This window comes from Haliotis rubra, unplaced genomic scaffold, assembly GCF_003918875.1.
Source record: "Haliotis rubra isolate DU_JTF1 unplaced genomic scaffold, ASM391887v1 Scf1865, whole genome shotgun sequence".
Taxonomy (NCBI): domain Eukaryota; kingdom Metazoa; phylum Mollusca; class Gastropoda; order Lepetellida; family Haliotidae; genus Haliotis; species Haliotis rubra.
This window is the reverse complement of record NW_025765853.1, coordinates 54141-77855: the sequence shown is the minus strand read 5'-3', so window position 1 is coordinate 77855 and position 23715 is coordinate 54141. Positions and strand designations below refer to the sequence as shown.

Genomic DNA, 23715 nt, shown 5'->3' with positions numbered 1-23715 from the left:
TATCTTCTAATTTGAGAATAGATCCTCGAGCATCTTTCCATTTCCATTGGTGGGTTATAAGAGAAGCATCGTATTTTCCTCCAGTGATAATGCAAGTTCTGGGGAGTTCTTAAGATCAGAGAGCCGTAGAGAGACGACCACAATGCTGTTCAGGGTATGATGGCGGTATATACAGTGAAATCAAAGTAAGATCAAAGTAAGATCTTCCCCAGCCTTTTCTTCAGGGCCACAAGCGATGTGTCCTCTTTGTTGACAGGAGACATCCATATTTATTGAATAACTTAATGTTGCTATAAGATCCTTCACACGTTCTGTCTCTTTGAGTCTTTTTCGACGACGGCTCTGTCCTTGGTTTGATTTTTCCTTCAACCATTTGTTTCTGTTTAGGTTTTTTGACATGGTTTATATCATGAATGATGGTCCATAGAAATATTTGTGAACAAAACATGTTTTGAATCAGTAGATTGAATTACGTCCGGACATTCCGTTTTGGCCCAGGTGCAATCAGGTTGACATGCAAGGGTAACCGGAACCTTTGCATTTTGAAATGTGATTTTCCATTTATGTTTTATTTTAACAATTTGGACTCTGTGTAGAACAAACTTTGGATGAAGAAACATGCTTACCGATCTTTGTCACACTCAGCACTGTCTGCACAGTTACCACCGCAATGATGACCTTATCATTGTGGCCCTCAGTTTCAACAAGGGCGATGTCATATCTGTTGACGACTGATAGGCGGAAACCAGTTTGCCACTCGTCTACGGAATATCCCTGGAAACTCTGTCAGTTGGCAATCATGATTAACAAATCTTAAAGGTCACATGCAACCAAAAAATCAAACATAATTTAAACATAATTATCACTGATTCATGACATATAATATACATTGCTGATTATGAAAAAAACATATAAACAACATTAAAAGCGTATAATCGCAAATCAAAAGTGCAATATTTTGTACTTGGGTTTACTTCCCAAGAAACGAAGCAGCCGGGATACCGAACCCAGTCAGAGAGGGTGGGTGTGCACTCAAGTGTAACGGCTGGTTCATTTGCAGATGCCCTCATTGTGTGTGTATATATAGAGATGTTGGGTTTTGTAAATACATGCTCATTTTTTGTGTATAACATTTTGCAATCAACAGACATCATAACATGTCATGTGTACGAGTATCACACCTGCCTGTCTGTGTAATTACATAATGTGACAGAGAATCAATGCGTTTTGTTTATGGTGTATAGCCTGATAGGTGTTAAGTTCAAATTGCATATGGTTAGTGATCGAAGTTGTGTATTGAATATTGTCATTAGCAGACGGCAGGCAGACACATAGGTGTCAATAAAACAGACATTGAGTCTGTGACAACGACATATCTATATCACAGTTAGACTTTCTGTCAACGCTAAATAATGACATTGCTTTTAAGTATCGAACTGATAAAGTGACTCGGTAAGAAGAACGTGTGGTGAAATAGACAAATATATAAACAGTTAAATCGGTAATCTACTGTCATAACATATAAAAAGCTCGCGCCTGTGAAATATCAACAAAACATTAGAAAAATAGCTCACACCAAAGCCTTCACCGAGTATTCACTGGACAACCCGCTTACAAGCTGCGCGAACCTATTTCACTGCGCATGTGCTATGAGCGCAGCCCAGCTGTTGAAACCACTTTTCCCCCAAGCGCTGGGGGAAAATTAGTGAATCGTTTGAACTCCGATTTCGGGCGGTTTTTTTCATCGCGTTATTTTTCCACTTTATAAGGTGATTTGCATTTTTGATGATTTGTTTCGGTAAGTCCATACCGAAAGGTATCAGAATCTGCAAAGTTGTGTTTTACGTTGTATGTGACCTTTAAGTACAAAGCCGAATGTAAACACAAGCAATTCACAATTCACTATCAATGTTCAAGATAGATTTATTCATTACGCATTCACCAGCTTAAATCGCTTGAAAATGGAACAGCTGTTTGGGAATTTTGAATGAAATATGTCTTGTGTTTCCATGCCAACAGGTTTAGCTTCGACTGAATTTGGTGGTAGTGCTCATTTCTGGAGCAGAACTTGAAAACCTTTCAATACTCTCCTTCCAATTTGCTATATACATGCCAAAACCTTTGACATAATCATAACTAGCTGACATATTCATGAAGAGTATTTTGCCATTGCGGGGGATATTGATGACTTGTCTTCTTGTTGTTTGTTATTTAACGCTGCACTCAGCAATATTCAAGCTATATGACGGCGATCTGTAAATAATCGTGTCTCGAACAGACAAGCCAGTGACCAACAGCATAAGCATCGATCAACGCATTTGCTGTACGATGACGTGTATAAATGAAGTCAGCGAGCGTAACCACCAGATCCCGTTGGTCGCCTCTTACGACAAGACTGGTTTGCTAAAGATCAGGTCTAATACGGATCTTCAAGGGTAGTGCCAATCTAAATTAAAAAATCGAACTTCTCAAACCGATTTAGAACGCAGAGGTGAAATGCCGATTCCCTAGATGCAATTGATTATGTGGAGGGGGCGTGTCTGCATTGTAAGAGCATTGTCAAAGAGCAATGATTACATCAAAATTTATAGTGTTAATATATAACACAAATGTGCCAAAATCACATATACCAAATTTCATATATATTTTATGACATTCGAATATTTTCTTCATAACGACAAAATACGAGTACAATATATGGCTGAACTACGTCTTTATTACAATTAGATGCGACATTTCGATTGCCATTTAACCACCATGTACAGAGTATGAACGAGAGGCATTTTAAGTAGGTGCGAGGAATGTTTTACAGTTGACTGGGTTGGGTGCGGATACAATAGAGTGGAGAAACCTGTAGTATAAACACAAGGCTTTGGTTTAGTTTGTTGTTAAACAGCACACTCAGCAATATTCCAGCTACATGGAGGCGGTCTGTAAATAATCAAGTCTGGACCAGTGATTGATATAATGAACATCGATCCAAGCAATCGGGTTACAATGACATCCTCAGACATGCAACACACCAAGCCTTACCGTCAGATCAGTACCCATGCTCATCAACAACAGGAGCATCGATTGGGATTCGATAGCATGCGTCAACCAAGTCAGCGAGCCTGACCACCCGGTCCCGTTAGACGCCTCTTACGACAGGCATGGGTTAGTGAAAATTAATTCTAAACCGGATCTTCACGGGTCGACAATCAAAAGGACGTAATCCACATCAAAACACTGCAATCATCAAATGTGATTGAGGCTATTGCATACCACCGCTTACCATCGGTTCATCAACCGTTCCAATCAGTCATCATCCTTTTGATCGAACTACATGCTTCAGATGTTGGACTCAGGACTTACCGTAGATGGTTGGACTTACGGATACCATATACATGTAACGGGAATAAAAATAGGTTCAGTTATCTGAGTGAGGATAGTTTTAGCCCAAAATGCGTTTCGAAATTCAGGTTCGTATTTGTTGTTGTGATCACAGTTTGCAATATTCCAGCAAATATTCGAGTCTTGATCAGACAATTAAGGGAATTACAAAATGAGCATAAATCAAAGCAGTTGGGTTACAATGGCATCGCCAGACATGCAATTCACCAAGCCTTACCATTAGATCAGTATCCATCCTTTACCTGTACAACATGGTCAGATTGCTTGGAGCAAATGTGCTTTGCTATAATCCACCCAGTTTCCGGGAAGTGTATCCAAGTCAGGTCAAATAATAAAATGTAGCAAAAGCCGAAACACAGACGTTGCAAGCCATGGGTATTGAATTTGACCAAATGTAGATGGGCAATTGTTTTGGTTGTTGTTTTATAAATATAACCCAAAGACACACCTTTACAGAGATTTCAAGTGACGAGTCAACATGTAGGTCAAATCACTGTCAGCCTTGAACATAATGCACAAAACATAACGACACCAAGTTTCCCTTTTTACATTCAAGATAGTGTCCATGTGAATCATTCAACTGAACCAAGTATGGTACATTTTAAAGAGAACACGTTTGTGGAAATGGAACGAGATTATATTTCACATACTCTAACAAAATGAGTGATGATTGTCCTATCCTCAACTATACGGTAGTCCGCTGCATCCACAGTTTTGAGAGTTGCCGAAGTGAGGTCACACCTCCCGCTTTCCCTCAGCCAATCAGCTGAACGGCAGACAAAGCTGGTTTCGCTTGTACAGAGGTCACTGCACCGATTTTCAGTCACGCTGGAGAAGGTAGCCATGTTGTTCCGACCGATGTAGTAGCCGCGTACTGTAGTGTAATGAGGACCGTAAGAGGTGCAAGCTGCAATGAGATAGTTCACCATTGTGAACGAGGAGTTTCAGGGTTGATATTGTAAATGTCTCAACACCAATCTGTTTGTTCCATGACCCTGGATATCGCTGCCAGTAATACAGACTGTCATGAAGGCAGTCACATAACAAAAACGTTAATATTGAAGTATTGTGCATGTGTACTGAGAACTTAAAACTGGCACTTTCTTCACAATTACTTGAAAGCATCGTTATTAGAAAGATATAATAGCACCTACTTGCATTGCAGGTCGCTGACAGTGGTGAGAAGGACAGCCCTGGGTCACACATGCACTCCGAGTTGACACAGACAGAGTCTGGCACGGTGCACTCGGAGTTGCTCTGACATGAAGATCCTATATGTCCTGCCGCTGAAAGAGAAGAGAAGTTTTGAGTTCTCATCCGTAGTTTTGAGGCCATACACTCAGCGTTTTTCTAAAAGTATTGGAACTTACGATAAGGATGAAATACTGCCTTGCTTACACATTTTAATTAAAATAAATTAATGACTCGTCACCCTAAAAACCTGAAAAATTAAATCTATAAACGGGATTAAGGTTCATCAAAATAGAGCGGTAGTAGTATATACAATGATAGTCCGAGATCAAGTCCAACAAAAGCCTCTGTAAAGCTTTATTTCCCAAATAAAGCTTTTGTCAGGCCCTTAGATCTTGCCCCCATCGTGTATACTACTTTTGAATCCCAAGTTAACTTACCGGCCACACGTGACACAATAGTGTCACTATGATCGCGAACTAGCACTTTCCTCATCATGTGACGTGTCGTGTTGACAGGAAACAGTTTAATGTGAATGAGCTGGTTACAGGATACTATTGGGATTACTTGGTAAGTGTTAAATATTTTGCTTGAGGGGTAACATTGTGACGTACGGTATGACTAATAATTCCTCTCTAACGAAACCTCTCCCTGGCCAATCTCTCAAGTAGTACAAGTTCGGTTCATCGGCTTTGATGTCCACTTTATCTATGTTGTAAGTTTTGACTGACCATATCGGATTGGTGGCTCGTTTCCGAGTGTCCCCTTTGTGTTCTCCCGGCTGGTAGAGGTACCTCACGAGGACCCTATCGGGTATCTGTTTCTCCTTCCTACGCGATGGTGCAGCCGGTTCGGCTATCACTGATTTCAGTTTGATAGCGTCGGCTGGTTTCTTGCCGGTGAGCCGAGTGGTTTCGTGGTTGATAGCCGACCCCACTTGAGGTAGCCGCGCTACCCATTCCGTCGATCGTTTTACCGGGTTGGCCATCTCACTCGCATACTGGTGCCCGAATAAATGCTCGTCCAAAGTCCGATTGAATTTCTCAACTATGGCTTGACTACGATGAGCCCCAGCAGCGCCACGCCTGACCTGGACGCCGTGTTTGTCTAGCAGTTGTGACAAGGCACCCATGAACTCCCGCCCAGGGTCGACTTGCAGCTCTGTGGGCCACGTCAGCGGGCTGCGTTTGTATATGCGTTCGAATCCGCGGGCTATCTTGGCCGAGTCTTTCGCGGTCAAGGGTTCGGCTTCTTTGTAGCGGCTGGCAACGCCAACGACGGTTAGGGCATACTTGTGCCTCTTGTCGTGGGGTAGGAACAGGAGGTCAGCCTGGTGGACGCTATTGGGTACGCTAATGCCGAACTTTCTTCGGGGCACGTAGCGTGGTGCCGGTAAATAGATCTGCCACAGGGCTTGTTTTTCAAGCCACACTTTGGCCTCGTCCGGGGGTACTCACGCCATTTTAGCCAGCTTATGTACGGCGCTAGCGGGCTGTAGTAAATAGCCTCAAACTTTCTTTGGTTCCGTGACATTGTATATATACACCTATGTTCTTGGTTGAATTTTCTCATGCCCGTACGTGTACGGTTTGATCATGTCGATGGCTATCCAACGCTTCGTGTCCATCGGTGATAGGGATGTCTTGTTTATCGTCAGTCCGTATATCCTGTGCCTGTCGCTTCTCAGCGTGTTCATTTGATGCCTGAAGGTGCGGGTCTTGAACAGGGCTTCCTGAATCTGGCGTGTTTGATGTGTTGTTTAACCACGTACTTCTTAACACCCTTCGCCTTTCGGATCTCACCATTGTCGGCCTTCAGGATGGAGTACATCTTAGGTCTCCAGCCTATGTACTCGGCTATGGGCGTGCCGGCACACTCGTCCTTCATCTTGCCGAGCACTTTTTTACTTACTGTGCTGTGTATGGCATGGTCCTTGGGGTAGTCACTGGTGTCGTATAAATGGATGTGTTTCTTCATGTCCTCGTACACGTCCTCGGTTCGAATCTCCATCAACAGGGAATCTGTGTCCGTGTACAGCACTTCGCACCTGTCGCCGTGCTGTTTCTTCAGTTCGTAAAAGTCGTACATCAGGTGTTTGGATAAATCGAGGATGTTCATCCCAACGTAAACAGGCCGGTTGAATTTGATGTGGCTTTTCTTCATGTGTAGGACCACCAGGTCGTCGGTGAATATCTTGCTCCGGTTGAATGCCGGGCTGGCTATCAGTTTCCTGAGCTTGTCTTCCTCTTGCGACCAACCAGCTTCACGGTCACGCGTTTCCTCAGGTTCTCCATTGTCTTACCAAACACCGAGTTGTTCATGAGCTTGTAGAGGTTTTTCTCAAAGTCACTGGTGGCCAGCTTTTGCAGGTCCGTGTTCATTCTGATGTAGGGCTCCATCCAGGGGCTCTGGTCGAACACGAGCACCCTGTGTATTTTGGTCAGCCTCATACCCAACGACAGATACAGCTGTAGGTTGCGATAGTGCACGATGTACTTGGTCTTATTCATTAAGTTTGGCACTAGTTTTTCAACGTCTGCCACCCGCCCACCCAGCAAGTTATGTTGGTACTCAGACATCCAGTCTTGGTTAACCCTCAAACGTTCGGGGGCCAGGGGGTAGCTGTTGTGTGATGTGTGCAATGTATTGGGGTATTCCAAGTCCACTTCGAGGATATAGCCTTTGTTCGAATCCGGCGCTATGCTCATAACATCGATCTCGGGTGATGCCCATTCGAACCCCCCTGTGGGTAGATACTGGCTCATGACCCAACCGTACAGGTTGTTGGCATCGAGGTAGAGGATGTGATTGGTTGGCTTGCTCGAGTCGTAGCCCTTCACGTATTGATTATTGGCTTTTGCGTAGCGTTTGGTAGCCATGGAGATCCCACCTCGCAAGCCATTCTCAATGAACAGATGCATGTCGTAATCGGTGAGCAATTCCAGCTTAACTCCGGTTTTCTTCAGCAAGGCATCCCAAGATAGACCTGGGCTGGTGTAGTACCATGCGGGGTCGAGTTGATACTGCTTAAAACACGTCCTCCTAAACGTCTCGAACACGTCGGCTAGCAGGAGTACGTCTGTTCTCAAGTACAGGTCGTGGTAGTCACCCAGATTCTTACAGCCCACTTTATTCCATACGTTAATCGCGTGCGAGTAATCGTCTTGGGTGATTGTCGAGTCGGTCAGGTTGCTGTAAAATCGGTTGATGGGGGGTAGTCGGGTCTCAGCGAACTTGGTCCAGCCATCCATGTACTCAGTGATGGGGAAGGTATCGTTGGCCTTGACCAGACTGTCGAGTGACGACAGGAAGAACTGAACCGAGTCGATGAACCTCAGGCCATTCAAGCTAAAGGAGATGTATCTCTCCATGTTGTTGGGGATACACGTCAGGTTGCCGTCGACTTTCGCGATGGCCTGCATGATCAAGTGAGAGTTGTACCCTCTCAAGTTGTGGAAGACCACGGGGATGTTTATGGTCTTGGGGTTGATTCTGAGCTTGAGGTTGCACGCGTTGTGAGCGGTGCCTCTATACTTACCGGTGACGTGGCAGTGATCTCTCACTGAATCGCCGTTCAGCGGGTTATCACCGCCGTTCAATGGGCTATCACCACCGTTCAGCGGTTTATCACACACATGACAGTGAGTGCTGCAGCCGTAAGCTAGCCAGTCGGCTTGAGTCATACGCATGGGAGCGACTGTATACAGCTCATTCCTGATAGTCTTCTCTTCCTCCTGCAAACACTTTAGAAACTTTTCAGCCGCGTCGGTGCCCCTGTACACTACGGGAGCTTTCGTTTCCGCATTACATCCGACGACCACGTATCCAAACCCACAGTCCTCGTGCTCCTGTGTTTTTTGTGTGTTGGGGGTACCCCAAAACGCCTCAACGGGTTTGACCAATGGTTCGAAGTCGGCGTAGATGATGTAAGGCACGGGCATCTGGTTCTTGTGGTTGTCGAATTTTAGGATGTTGTCGCCTTCCTTGGGCATGTCGACTCATATGGCCGTCTGCCCCACACCTTGGCAATCCTCCCGGTGGGATTCCAACAGGTTGGGTCGGCTGAAACCGTGCAGGCATCGTATGCAAAAGTGTTTTTTCCCAACGTGTTTTGACTGGCCGTGCAACAGCCTGCTGAGGTGTTTTATCCACGTGTAGTGATACTTATCATGAATATATTGATCACGTGGCGACCCCCCAGTCCCAACATTGGACTGACCCTGTGCACGACCGTTGTGTTGCCTAAGACGTTTATGGCTATATCATTCTGTTTTTCTATTTTAGTGTTCTGAGATATGGGGGTGGGTTCGGTTATACCATCCCAGTTGAGCCCATTGTCTTGGGGATAACTAGAAGGCCTGTTCGAATTAGTGTCAGCTGGAAACAAGGCTGACCTGATAGCTAGCCTCATGCAATCGTCTCCTCTATTCTTGATGTTGACTATGGCCTGTTTTGCTTTGTAGTAGGGGGGCAAGTCTAGGTACGACCCCCCTCTGAATGGCACGTAGTTAGCTATGTCTAGATAGACCTTATCCATTTTATCCACGACCCACCCGGAACCCATGTGCGTGTAGCATTCTAGGTATTCTCGTATCTGCTGAAAACTGATATCGATTGACTCGTCTATAGTCTCAGTATGAGTCACGGCTTTTTGTTATACCTCGGAAGTAAGGCTGAATGTACTCAATGACCCCAGTGGGGGTTCCCCCCTGCTGTTTATCTAGTGACATTTTCACTGTGATTTGAAACTTTATACTTCCCAAATCATTTAGTTCCTCATTGACTTTATCAGCGATTAGAGGCTTGATGTCAGCGATGTCTATGTTCTTATCAACATGCATGCGCCAGCCTCTCAGATAGTTACCTACAGCGCGTTCAGTGCGCACGAACTGTAGATCAATAGCTTTATTCTGACGTAATAGTTCGACTAGCTGGGGCTTCCTCATATGGGAATAACCGACTAACCCCAGCTCTCGAGCCTCCTGTTTGAGTTGTTTCACAGTGTGGGTCTTTACTACGGGGTTGTGCAATAATGCGACTAGCCCGGCTTTCCCCAGGTGGGAATAACCCATCAGCCCAAGCTCTTTCGCTCGGAGTTTTAGTTATTTTACCGTGGAAGGGGGTTGTATGCCAAGTAATATCGACAATTCTGGTTTCTTCATTCGGGAGTAACCCACTACACCTCATTCTCCCGCAATCTGCTTGAGCTCTCGGACAGTAGTCATTGTTATACCAAGGTGTATACAATCTCTACAAGGGAGGTAACTCCTCTCACCACGAATTTAGTCCCCCGCCCAGCGCTATATTTAGAATAACCGTATCGATTCTGGGCTCAGGATAGCTTTCCCGTTTTATTATTTCCAGAACGTCGGGGATACACGTATATATATTAGCTGATTCAGTCAATACTTGTTCTCTGAAGACATCCAGCTTTGTAGTAACAATCATTTGAAAGTTGATGTGTCCCAATTCGTTTATTTCCTCTTCGAGTTTGCTAATGACCAGAGGTCTGATGTTTTCAATACTACATTTACCCGGGAAACATCAACCAGCTTCTCAGGCCAAAAGCCGGGGGTGGAATTCGTATGAACGCAGGCATTATTATACCTAGGTGTACACAGGCTCTAATTGGGCCACTGGAGGTAACCATTAAAAAATTACACCTCCATGCTAAGGAGACGTCTACATTCGTTTATGTAGTCTTTTTTCTTCTCGTAGATAAGCTGGTGCCTGACTACGTTTGCCCCGTGGGCTTTACATAAACAGTAGTGACATTTCACTCCAATACCGCACACGGAACACGTGTAGTTCGCAAAACATCTCCTCTGAAAACAGCAGTACCCCTCCATCCTACATTTCCTACCACAGGTCTCTGTCTTCCCCCTAAGTATGTACTGACATCGGTATGGGGCAGGTCTCATTTTTGGTATACTCATATGAGTACTTAGTCTAAGTGTTTTACAACCAACACAGTCGCTGCTAGACCCAGCGCGATGAAGATCAATTCCCCCGGTCCTTTGGCCCGGGGATGGTGTGTAGTACTGAGCGAGTGTGGGCTTATGGAGTGGTTCTAGCTGTTTACCGGTTAGTAGGTAGTATTCTCTCGTTGCGGCTTCGACATCATGGAATGTTTTAAGGGCATGGTTCTCATGCTGGAGTTGTTCGTTAATGTAATCCCTCCTCTGTATAAATTTCTTCGCGTAAACGCATTGCGCGGCTTGGAATTGCTCCACGGCCAAATCATGAGTCTTCCGTTCCGTTTCTATCTCGGCCGCGTTCGACACCCGTAGTTTCGAGAAGAGGAAATTACTCCCGGAAAATGCCAGGGCGTTTACTAACGCCCCGCCAACCATCATGGCGATCGTAGCCATCCTATATATAGTTACATTTACTTCAAAATATTTTCCGGTATGATCCCATGTTTTACGAGGATGTCCTTGGTGGCCATCGCCATACCCAGGCTCATTATAAGCATGCCCATATCCTGCAGGTTGAAATCTAGCTTGATAGTCGGTTGTTTAAGCACCATTTTGGTCAACCGAGTGTTCCCTACGGCTAGACTGGCGACCACAGTGGCGTGGTATGCATCGTTGACGAAAGTTTTACCCTCAGACATTATGTATATGATATAAAAATATATATTTATAACATGATATGTGGGTTGACCTCTAATTGTGGTTGTGGTGCCAGTGGTGGAGTGTTGAGTTGTTTATTATATAACAATAATGAGAGAGCCGCGGCAGCAGTTGCGCCTGCAATCCTCAGGAGTGGAGTGTAGTAACTCTTATGTTGGTTAGACCACCTTTTTCTATCGGCGGCGACTCTCTTAGGGTTCTTCTTCCTGGTGACTGTAGGATTCACCTCCGGAGGATTCCCCATTGGGGTCTCCCCATTTGGGGCCGGTGTCACTTCTTGATCCATCTTGTATACCATTACTATTATTTTTTCCCTCCTTAAATTGGCAATGCTTTGCTGTGATAATCGCCGCCGTCACTTGGGCTAAAAACATACCATATTTGTGGTACAGCACGCAGCTGATAGAGCTCAAGGCGTGTTCAATAAAAGGGTCTTTCTCAAGGTCCTCCCACAGGTAAAGGCGACGTTCCTGGGGAATGGGAAGGAAGTATGACGCATTACCAGTGTAGATCTGGGTCATTGCCGATCCTATAGTCTTTGTCATCTCGGCCCCGAGTCTAGCCTCGTATCTTGCGTACAGCTTATTTATTTCTTCGGCTGACATTTTGTGAATTTTATCGGGAGTGTAGTCCCCAAAGTATTGTTTGGCTTTACCACCAACAGCCAGCGCCACCAGTCTCTCTCGCTTATCACCCTCCACCAACTGTTGTTCTAGCAGTTCATCACACTCCATCTTATAATGTAATAAGCAGGTTTTAGTTTTAATAATATAATACCCGATGCAGGTGAAACACAATGAAATGAAGGTTAAGTTGCACACGACAAGCACTTCAAATACAACCATCGGAAGACCCTTCTTCCCTATAGAACTGTAACAATTAATTGCTAAGCTTTGCTAAGCATTTACTAAGCTTTGAGAAGCATTTGCTAAGCATTGGTAAGCATGGCTAAGCATTGCTAAGCTAAAACACCCTATAGGCCACGGGTTGGTCGGTCTTGAGCACGAGCTTAGCATGGTTAGTTTCAGCGAGCTGTTTCTTCACACGTTCTCGTTCTATTTTGCTCATCACATCGTTCTCTCTCAAACACTCCTCGAACGAATCCCTGTCCTTGCAGTGGAATAAGGCCACCCATCGCGTCTGCTCCCTGAGATCTTTCAACACCGAGTTGAACTTCTGCGTTAGCACCCAGACGCTGTGCTTTGCGTGCCGGCCGGAGAAGGCCAGGTACGATAACATGTCTCTCTTTTTTGTTATCTCTCGATTAGCGCTGCATTCGTCCAGTATGAACATCGTCGACTCCCCTTTGAATTTGTTGTGATGAGCCTTCAACCAGTCCTGCAGACGTGTTCCCGGGTCGACTCTGTGTACGTCCGGGTCCGTCATCACCCAAGGTCTTTCCGTGTACGTTCTATTCATGTGCAAAGTAGGGCACATGATAACGATGCTATCAAACACATCCCGGTAGTACCCCCTCCAACATATCCAACACGAAAACGGTCTTCCCACAGCCCATCTGCCCAGACACTATGGCGCAGTGCGGGTCGCGGGGTAGATCAATAGATGTCTTGCACGAATTTCCCATTCTCTATATTAAGTTGCGCGTCCATAATCACGTACAGATATAATTCCAACTTGCCTGCGGGTTGAGCCTTCTTGGTAATCTGGATGGTTATCCCCTCGCTGCCGTTGTCGATGCGGCAACGGCTGCAATGCAATTTATCGTCATCCGTGGATCGCATGTCCAACCATAGCTCGTACTTGGTGGTCAGGTTTTCACCGATCTGCACGGAGGATAGGTCCAGGTCCTTGATGACATGTTGGTGCCAGGTCGGTAGCTTCGTTATCTCGTCCCACTGCTGGTGTGCCCTCATACCGGTGCTGAACAACTGGTTGGGCACGCCCTCGATGGTCACTTCCACCTTTTCAATTGCGGGGTTGAAAAACTTCTCGCTGTCCCTTCGGAACGGCTCGTAATCCTCCACGGGGACGATCAGGATACCTTTCATCATTCGCGCCAGCACGTTTAGGTTGATGTTCCACAGCGTGTCGCTCTTATCCCACATGACCGCTCTATGCCTCAGTATGCGGTCGTACAGGATGGCCACCTTCCCCGAGTACTGGCTTCGAACCTGCCTTGCCAGCTCCGGGCTAGTGACCATGTCGAACTCCAGAGAGATGTTGTCGATGGTGTAACTGGCCTCATCACCGTTCGACGTACGCACGACTTTGCTATAGTCGTTAAACATTAGCTCGTATTCAAGCCTATCCCCCAGTGCGGCCTGGTAAAACGGCGCGTGTCCCATGAGCAACTCAAAGTCGAGCCGCATGCAGAACCTGTTCCCATACGCTTGGGTGATGGCCTTTTTACCCTCTGAGATCTTGTCTAGCTGGTCTTGCGTGAAGCCATACCCCACGCGCAACCGAGTCGATTTGCTGATACCTTGGTACACGTCATTGACGCGTTCTCCCTCGCTTTTCCAGAGGTCCCCGTAGCAGTGAAACACGTCACTGTTGTCGATGCTCAGCACCTCGTTACTGCTGATCTTGATGGTGGTTTTCTTGATGATGGCCCGACCTACGTTCCGCACTAGCTCGCGTTTGTCGTTGGCGGAGGTCAACGTGAGGTTGAACGTCAGTCGAACCGTGCCTGGTACAATGAGGTCATTCTCACCCAGGTTTGGGAATCTAACCAGCTGCATTTGGTTCTGGTCTATCTTGCTGGGATTGTTGGTGATGGTCACCGACTGGCGCACGGCTCTGACGCCTAGAGGCTCTCTTGATCTTCGGAAAGGATCAGGTTTCCTACCATACATTGTTATATAGATAAAATATAAAAGTTTAATATAAATAATGGCTGAAGGCGATCATGAGGACATCCCTATGGATGATATGTGGGATGATAGTGACCAGACGTTCGGGGAGGATGAAACCTCATTCACGAACAACCCCTTAAGTGCTGAACTTGTACAGCCGGCCGTCGACGATTATTACGACGCAGTTGAAAAGAGAGACAACATCAAGCCGTTGGTACGAGACTATGCCAAGTTTACCATCGATAAGAAGGGCACGCTGCGATTGAAGGCTCACCCGGGGGTCGATATCATGAAAAAAGACGGGAAAGGACTGTATGCTTTGTCAACACTCACCAGTCGCCCTGGTGGGAGTCAACTGATCCATGATGAACTAGGCTTCATAGATTACGGTGGCGCGCGGCCTAAGCTTCCCCCGAAGGTCATCCAAGATCTGCAAGCAGCCAGGGCCGAACTCAGCGGTGAAGGTGATATGCCCCAACGTGCTAAAGAAACGTCGAACAGCGTCGAAAATCTGTTGAACGCGTACTGGAACAAGCCTTTGCCGGGTCTCGAATTTGCCCTGAGGGAACTGTACGGCCTACACGATGCCTTGAAACGTGTACGCGGAGAACTCATGAACAACATGGGGAAACTGAACGAACTCGACGTGCACATCGCTCTCGAGAAAGGAAAACTCACCAAAACGGATGACGAGGATATGAAGCGCCGCATCGAAAAACGATTGCGCAACTTGCAAGATCAGAGGGACTCGGTTGGAATCCGCTTCCTCGAACCGGGAATAGCTTCGATCCCAGATCAGCCGCGTGCGGGTAACCATCGATCGAGTCCTAAATGAAGACACCACGTTGGCCAATAGGATCCGAATCCTCTTCCGAGAGCAAGGGATTACTATCACCAGCATTCTGCCTGCATTGGACTTCATCATATCAACCCCGGTCATGTCGCTGACAGGGGGTACCCACACACCCCCAAGCGGTGGCACACCAACACCCACTGGTGGCGTCAGAGACTAGATAAAAAAATACCTGAAATCCCTCGGGGAGGCCCTGGCTAAACTCGCTGGTAAGGCCGCCGAAGCCCTGACAGGCATCCTGGGAAACATCGTCTCGTGGCTGCTTAGCACGCTGGATAAAACTGTCACGTGGCTCAGCCAAAACCTGTGGGCAGCCATCGTCGCCGTGGTGGGCCTGGTGTACGTAGCGGCTAAGGAATGTTTAACCAAATGAGCCCCAATCCGACCGCGATCCCACCAACCACCAGCGCTGTTTTACGGTCGATGTGCTGCTGATTGGATTGTAGGGATTTGGGCTGTGGTGGTGTGGGTTGAACCCTGGGCTCCGGGGGTGGTACGACTATGCCCGTTTCACCAGTCGTGGCGGGTGGTACGTGGGGGACGTTGACACCGGGGTTGATACCCTGCTTCTGTTCGGTCGTGGCTACGTGGCTCGGAGCCATGTACAGTCCCACGTCGAACACGTAGTCGACTTTCGACCGGGCATATTCCAACACGTCTTGGTATCGTCGGATGGCACCCGGTATATCAACTGGGGAGGCTATGACATCCTCGACGTCGGACACGAACTGTTTCTGCGCGTCGTAAGCAGTCCCCTTACAGATAATACTGGAACACGTTTGCGTCTGTGCACCTAACAGGGCCCACACGTACGTTCGAATCGAGTCGTTCAATCTGGTGACACCTGCACGAGTAAACCCTTTCGACGTGTCCAGCATGAACACTTTTCAATTGTCCGCGGGCCCCTACTCGAACCTCCAGACTCGGTAATCCGTGCTGGTGTCGAAAGCCATGTAACGGTCATCCCACTCGTTTGTTGTGATATGATACGACTTGTACCCCAATTTTTTCACCAGCTGTTTGCTGGCTTCCATGATGTGCATATTGTGAGTGATGGGGATACCCAACCGATGGTTCGGGCCCGGCAAACGCCAATCCGTCTAGCTTGAATTCGTTGCAAAAGCATTCGTAGGCCCGTCTATAGTACTGATTGTTTACTGCGTCCCATGCTTTGTCCTGTGGGAACGGAGCGTTGATCTCTTTAAAGATACACCTGACCTGGTAGTACACGTGGAACGTGAACAGAGACTGACTCAGCGGTCCCCGCCGAGTGTCGGTTAATGTCAAGCCACACCCTGTTGTACCGCACCACACAGCAAAGTTGAGTTAATTCTGCAAGAACTGCATCGGGTTGCTGAACCAAGCGTTGACTACCTTAACGTTAGTCACCGAAAACCTATACCTGGCAAATACATCTATAAACTGGGCGCCGAAATACAGCCCAGCAGCGTCGACCACAATCTTCATGTGAAATCTATATCCAGTTTAGGGTAAAACACTCCTGGGGAGGATTCTCCTCCCGGTTTGTACATTTTTAAAGTATTATATAATGGGTATATATACTGTAACATGTACGTAACACTTCCAGGAATAACGAGCGGCGAGTCCGTTCAGTTGATGCATGCGATCGATAACACGTCGGGCCAACTCGAAGTCACACTCTGCGATTTCACCTACCTACCACGATGGGCTAACATCAACGCCAACAACAACAAGCTGTTCGTCAGTGGCGCCCGCAACCAGATAACTGACGGCTACAACAGCGTGTGCTCGCTAAGCGACGAGGTCTTCAAACCCTTGGGAGCCGAACTCAAGATGAATGACTCAAACGGCACAGTGGTGTTAACCAACAACGGAATAAACCCCTTGAGGCTCGGCCGACCATTGGCGACGACACTCGGGATGTCGCCGGACGAGATAAAACCCACAACTACCGTCACAGGCACGAAGTTACCCGACCTAGTTCTGTACCGAGAGCTGTGCATTCATCTCAGTCAGTTGAGCACAATGGACAACGTTCAAGGTGGTCACCCTTCCACGATACTGAGAGCCGTACCGGTGAAAATGGAGAAATACAACGACGGTAGAACCGAGTCGTTTTCACTGCGTCAGTATAAGAGATTAACTCGGGGCAACATCCCAGAGTTGTTAATATCGGTGTTAGATATAAAGCATAATCCTGTGAATATAGGATACCCCAGCATAACGCTGCACATAAAATGACAAGCGCACAAGGTCCCGGAATGAAGTTGAAAAAATGCGTCAATGTGGGGATCTCCGACCTCGGGGACACACGTGGATTCGACGACCCCGGAGTAGATGGTAAACTGTACGCCTTGCAACTGAAAAACAACATTTACAAACGCGTTGAAGTCCCCTCCATCGGTAGAACCCTAGGTGACATAGTAGATGTCTCAGGAGCGGCCCTCAAAACTCGGTTTGACCTAGTCCGCATCGGTGATGATAGATGGGCGGTATCCCAATCGTTCGGAGGCAAACTGTTCAACTTAGAAGATGTTGATAGCACGACCGTCGCCCGAAACAAGCCATATACGCTCGTCTTCACCGACGACGACAAGTGGGTCTTGTTGCCTGCTAAAGTCGACTGGTTTCTCAGCATTAGGCTCGGCTCCACCTACGTGTTCACGGAGAACAAAGACAACTACCTAAACGATGTCGTGAACACCGGAACCCTGCTCGTGGCTTACATCCCGGCTCAGAGACGTAGTGTAGTCATCAGCCCAGTCTCGAGTGTTACAGCCCACATGCTATCAAGTAAACCGGGAGTGCAAAACGGGGTATTGCAGTTGGTGTCTGAATTCGCTGACGTGGTCAACATCCTGGCGAGCCTACCGGCTAACTCCATGCTGGTCATCAAAGTCTACCTAGGGGAACAATCGCAGGATGAAGTCGAAATCGTGAAGGGGATCAAACTCCGGTGGGTGAAACGGCACCAGTATCAGGTTTGCACTGTTTACGTGCGAGTGGGTGTCGACTCCCACACCAGTCTGCAGGGGATCACAGTGACCGTGGAAGACAAGATATCACTCACCAAGATCTTCCTACCCAACAACATACACTTCATGGGGGTGAAGTGCACCCCTGAGAAATTATCAGAAAAACAATTGGAAACTATCTCGTAATAGTATTATAGCAATGTCCAATCGTCATCGGCCCAACGCCACACTTAACGATCTAGGAGACACGGAGGGATTCGATCTACCCGGCGAGGAAGACGCCTCGTACGTCCTGCACTTAAGAAACGGCGTGTACGGGCGGCGGCGTCTGCCAGACGGCTTTATAGAGCCCAAATGGTTGGTCAACATGACCCTCACCGAACTTTATATCTCGTTAGACAAAGATAGGTATGTCTCCGAAATTAGGAACAATGGTATCTTGTTTGGGGCTTTCGTTCCGAACTACGGTATAAGTACTCAACTAATACCGGATCACATGGGTAACATGTTAGTTGCTTCAGGCTTGGAGGCTGAGTTAAGGGTTGACGTCCCCAATTCCCAATTGGACCTTATGAAGGTGAACCCAGGGTCCACACTCGCCATAGAAGTCTACTTCATGGGGGGTGATCCCGTAGAACAGCAACTTTTACCTGGGGTGACAATACACTATAGCGCCCTAACCCTGGGCGAACGTTTCCGTATCGTCATACAACCGGACCCCTCAACGGGTTCTATAGTCCCCTCAGTAAGCCTTGATGATGTTCGTTTGGACGCAAAGTTACCTATGTACCTCTCCCCTATTTCCCTGTACGAGGGTCTAAGATTTGTAAGCTTCAAATACACTGTGCAAAAAGTAAATTACGCACATTTTAAAGATATTTTTTAGAATATATTATATGCACAGTATGGGCCTGTACCCAGACGTAAAGGAAGTCGCGAAGACCCTGGAAACCATAAACGGGTTCCGCTTGAGGCAGTTATGTGATGTAAAACGCCAACTAGAACAAGACCGCGACACGCGGAAAGCACTATATAAGAAGTACCATAGAGCTTTCAATATCGTGGACGGGACTGATACTGCCCTTACGACAACCAGCATGGGACTAGGGGTGGCAGGTGTTGGGTTGTTAGCCACCATCGTGGCTGCACCTATAGTGCTAGGCATTGAAATAACAGCTGGGGTGGTAGGGGTGGCAGGGTTGGTGTTGAAGTTTGCATCCCGCAGACTGCACCGTAAAGCGTTGAAACACAACGAGATCAGGGTTCTGGCCGAAGCAAAGCTGAACACGGTAAGTGAGCGTATTTCCACAGCACTCACTGACAGTAAGATCTCAGAGGAGGAATTTCGTTCAATCCTCTCTGAACTCGACAAGTACCGTAAGATGAAACCGGAAATCCGGTCCAAGTCTCGTAAGTCTGCTATCAGCGAAGACGAGAAAAAAAAGTACATAGAACAGGGGGTACGAAAAGCCCAGCAAGCCTTTATTACGAACACCAAAGAGATCATAGGCGATTCACATTAAACTGTTTCCTCGAGGTCAACACGACATAGTGTCAAGTGCTAGTTCGCGATCATAGTGACACTATTGTGTCACGTGTGGCCGGGAAGTTAACTTGGGATTCAAAAGTAGTATATACGATGGGGGCGAGATCTAAGGGCCTGACAAAAGATTTTTGGCTGACAGGCTTTTGTTGGACTTGATCTCGGACTATCATTGTATATACTACTGCGGTTTTGTTTTTAGGCAAAATTATGTCGATCGTTTTACTTTTTATAATGTGAAAGATATTTTGATTCATTTTTTGAACAATGCTCTTAATTAAATCGTTTCAGTGATCCAGTGTAAGAGATAATTCCATATATGACAAATTGTTTGTAAACTTTATATGGCGGCGGTCTGTAAATAATTGTGTCTGGACCAGACAATCCAGTGATCAACAATGCATGATCATCGATCTGCGCAATTGGGAACCGATGACCTGTGTCATCCAAGCCAGCGAGCCTGACCACCCGATCCCGTTAGTCGCCTCTTACGATAAGCATGGGTTACTGAAGGCTCATTCTAACCCGGACCTTCATGGGTTTCCACAGAAAAGGATCTCTTATTTGAGTAAAACCGCACTCGCCAATATTACAGCTATACTATAAAACATCGGTCTGTGAAATAATTGAGTTTGGACCAGGCAACACAGGATTGATCTACGCAGTTAGGATATGTCTATCAATCAAGTCATCGAGCCTGACCAAGCGATTCTGTTAGGTGCCTCTTACGACAAGCATGGGTTACTGAAGACCAGTTCCAACCTGGATCTTCATGGATTCTGTTTACTATGTAATCAGTACATTTCTAACTTATCTGCAGCCAACGAAAAACAATATGTAGAAGAAAAACAAACCCATGCGAGACATATGGACATGCCATAGAAAAGTACCATTGCGTCTCCTGAAGCAGTGAGTGAGTATAGTGTTATGTCGCTTTTAGCAATATCCCAGCAATATCTCAGCAGGGGACACTAGAAATTTGTTTCATATATTGCGGGGAATCGAACACAGGGCAGGGCAGGGCAGGGCAGGCAAATATTGAAAAAGTCAAAACAGGACATTCAATCAAACATTATTTTGGTAGCTGTTTTATAAAATCTGGAAAGGTCCTGCGCACATCTCGCATAAAACGTATAGTAATCCTACTCTGTGTTGCGATCATTTATCATATTGCCGTTTATAGTTAAACCTGGCCGCTGATTTTGATGAGTTTTAAAGAGGAGTGTCACTGTAGTATTTCACTGTTCAAAGCCTGTCTCTTCATCATATTGCTCCCCAGACAGCTGAATTTCGGGAAAAAGTCTTGTGAGTACAATGAATATTTGGTTCCATTTATATGCAAAAGTGTTTTTGAAGGATCAGTGAAAATTTATTAAATTTGTTAATTTGATATTGGGTAATATGTAGAAGAGAGTCTACGCTTCAGCTAAATGTCACCAACGCTTTAACTAGTGGATCCTATGGTGAATTCAGCACCAGTATTGGTACCGCAAATGTGTGGCGAGATAAAACCGTTTTGGAAATGCAAAGGAAAAAAAAAGAAAATGGTCACTGAACAATTCTAAATTTGTGTTAAATAATAGTACCACTCTCTAAATTGCCAACACGTGCGTTAAAATTATAATCATATTCATTCATGTTGTGATGGTGCAGCTTGAGTTTGATAAGCGTTTGAAAGTGTCTTTACCACCAAACTAATCTTTTGATGATGTTGCTAAAAAAAATGCACACTGGGCGGTGTAAATATAACAATATGTTGTGAACAATTTGAAAGGTCTTCTTCTTTATGTGGCATTTAGAAGATGGTAACTATGATAAAGGAGAACACTCTATAGACAGCAACCTCTTTATTGCAATAGTTGCGAGGTATTGGTGTAGATCCTGACATGGTTATCAAGCAAATGATACACAACATTATGCATAAAATATATGAAATACACAATGCCATTCAGAAAGTGGTCAAATGTAACATATGTTATATTTGGGATTACACTTTCTTTGTAAAGTACACATTTTAGTACTTTTGTTGGGTTGTGTCCCATCCGGGATTCGAACCCACACCCTCAGAGTCAGGCACCTTATCGCCAGCACACAAAGGCAGGCGCCTAGACCGCTCAGCCACCGCGGCTTCCCCTAAAATATACATATGAAGGGTATTTGAGTGTATGCAATTTGAAAGGTCGCGTTAGATAGTACCACTCTCTAAATTAGCATTGTGTGTATCAGAACTTTAATCATATATATTCATGTTGTGAAGGGTTGAAGTAACGGTGCAGACTGAGTTTGTTAAGCATTTCATAAAAGTGCCTTTACCCTAAATTTAATCTTTTCATGATGTAGTTAGACAATTGCACACTGGATGCTGAAAATACAACAATGTCTGATCAACATTACCTGTTTCTGCTTCATACAGAACATATCCTGGAGCCGAGTCACTCGTGGAGTTAGGGTTGAAGCTGACGGCGTACCCTCGACAGACAGATTCTTCTGTGTTGACTTGAAAACTAACACAGGTTTTCTCTTGGAAACAGAAGGTGGCACATTCAAGTTTCTTCGTAGAGTTCTTCTCCCACAACAGCCAGTGGAAGAAGAGCTGATTATCAAGCGTAGAAGCGTGGGTATAGTGGTGATAACCACACTCCTGAATAATACTTGTTGAATCCGCCGAATGCGTCCACCATATTGCCAGGATATATAAGTAACTTCTGGACATCCTTGTAATATTCAACGCAGTTTCTGCAGTGGCGTGTAGACCTGTGAGTGTTCCGGTGGAGACTGTACATGAGTTACTACGGTACCTTACTCGGATAGAAGACAATCAATATTCCCGCCATGTGTACGGGAATGGTATGAATATTTATGAATTAAGTTGTGCTTGACGGATCGGGACTGGCGCTATAAAACAGCACGCAGGTTTCAATGATGGGTGTTTACATCAGTAATCTGTCAAAATCACCGGTTAGATTCACTCAAGATGTGGATGCAAAATTGTTGATGACAACACAATTCTTTAACTGAACCTTGCTCAACACCATTGGAAATGTTCTTAAATACTCATTTAAAATTTGTCGTAATCGATTGTTGTCATTCAGTAAGTAAAATGCAAGTCATCATGCAAATTTGTCAAAAATGTAGTTTCATGACTAAGAACTGACATGATATCTGTACCAAATCAGTACTTATGCAATCTCTCATAGAGTACACAATATGCACTGATGGAAAAGCAAGTGGTGAAATGTCAAGGGCACTACACCGTTCAGCATGTCTAATTTATTAGAAAGACCACAACGATGAAATACAAAACGACCAGGCTGCTTATTGCCATCGAGTGTCAACATGAACAATGTTGCAGCAGAAGCCAAACATGTTATAGTCCAGAAAGTTCAGACAAGAAAAGCCCATGTTATCCTAAAGAACATTTGCAAATTTGTCGGCCCATGAAACATTGATAAAAAATACACAGAAATCATAGGTGTATATTTCCAGATTGGTCTTTGAGCAACCCTCCTTATGGCTTATTACTCTGTTTAAATTGTGCTGGTATAAACAAGCTATTATATTTCAGGAGAAGGTTGGTCTTCAGGAGTGTCACCAAAATAATGTTTAATGTAATGTCTTGTTTTTACTTGTATCATATTTCAGCGTTGGCTCAGGTTAACACTTGGCTTGCGTTTGTACGTCTGCTGCAGATTTCTCACGATGGGCAAGTTACGTCACGTATATTAGGTTGTTAGGTATATGTACATGTAGTTATATTTCTGTAATTAGAAGTGGGGCCTAACAGACAGGTCCAATATTTTAAGCTAGTTCAGAGTTTCAGTTTTGCATTCACGCCATCAAACTTACCCTTTGAATGTTTTAGATGAGGAGGCTGATCATATCGTTGTCATGTTGTGATGTCATTGTTAGTTTTCGTATTAATAATTTGGACTTATTTCAGAAGAAGGGGGTAGGGGGTGGAGGCGGTGAGGTAGCCTAGTGGTTAAAGCGTTCGCTCCTCACGCCGAAGGCCCGGGTGCGATTCCACACATGGGTACAATATATGAAATTTCTAGTGTCGCCCGCCGAGAAATCCTGGCATATAGCGTAGCGTGGCGTGAAGCTAAAACTCACTCATTCACTCAGAAGAAAAGACGTTGGGGTAGCCTTGTGCTCAAAGCGTTCGTCACGTCAAGGACCCGGGATTTATTCCCAACGAGGCTAAGATTTCTAGTGTCCACCGCTGTGATATTTCCTGGAATATGTTAATTCATCACCACAGTTAAAATCCAGACATGTAATACCCTAGGTCTACTGTACTTTTTGATGGTATTAGAAAATATCAAAT

The 23715-nt window shown here is 45.7% G+C and overlaps 1 protein-coding gene across 1 annotated transcript; it reads right to left on the bottom strand.

Moving 5' to 3' along the window:
* Window positions 1–3411: 3411 nt before the first annotated feature.
* Window positions 3412–22149, bottom strand: LOC124273981. Its single transcript, XM_046709316.1, has 3 exons — window positions 21783–22149; window positions 4548–4679; window positions 3412–4300 (listed from the first exon to the last, which is right to left on the bottom strand). Exons 1-3 carry the CDS (start codon window positions 22099–22101, stop codon window positions 4029–4031), a joined length of 723 nt encoding a protein of 240 aa, XP_046565272.1. The 5' UTR covers window positions 22102–22149; the 3' UTR covers window positions 3412–4028.
* Between the last annotated feature and the right edge of the window lie 1566 nt (window positions 22150–23715).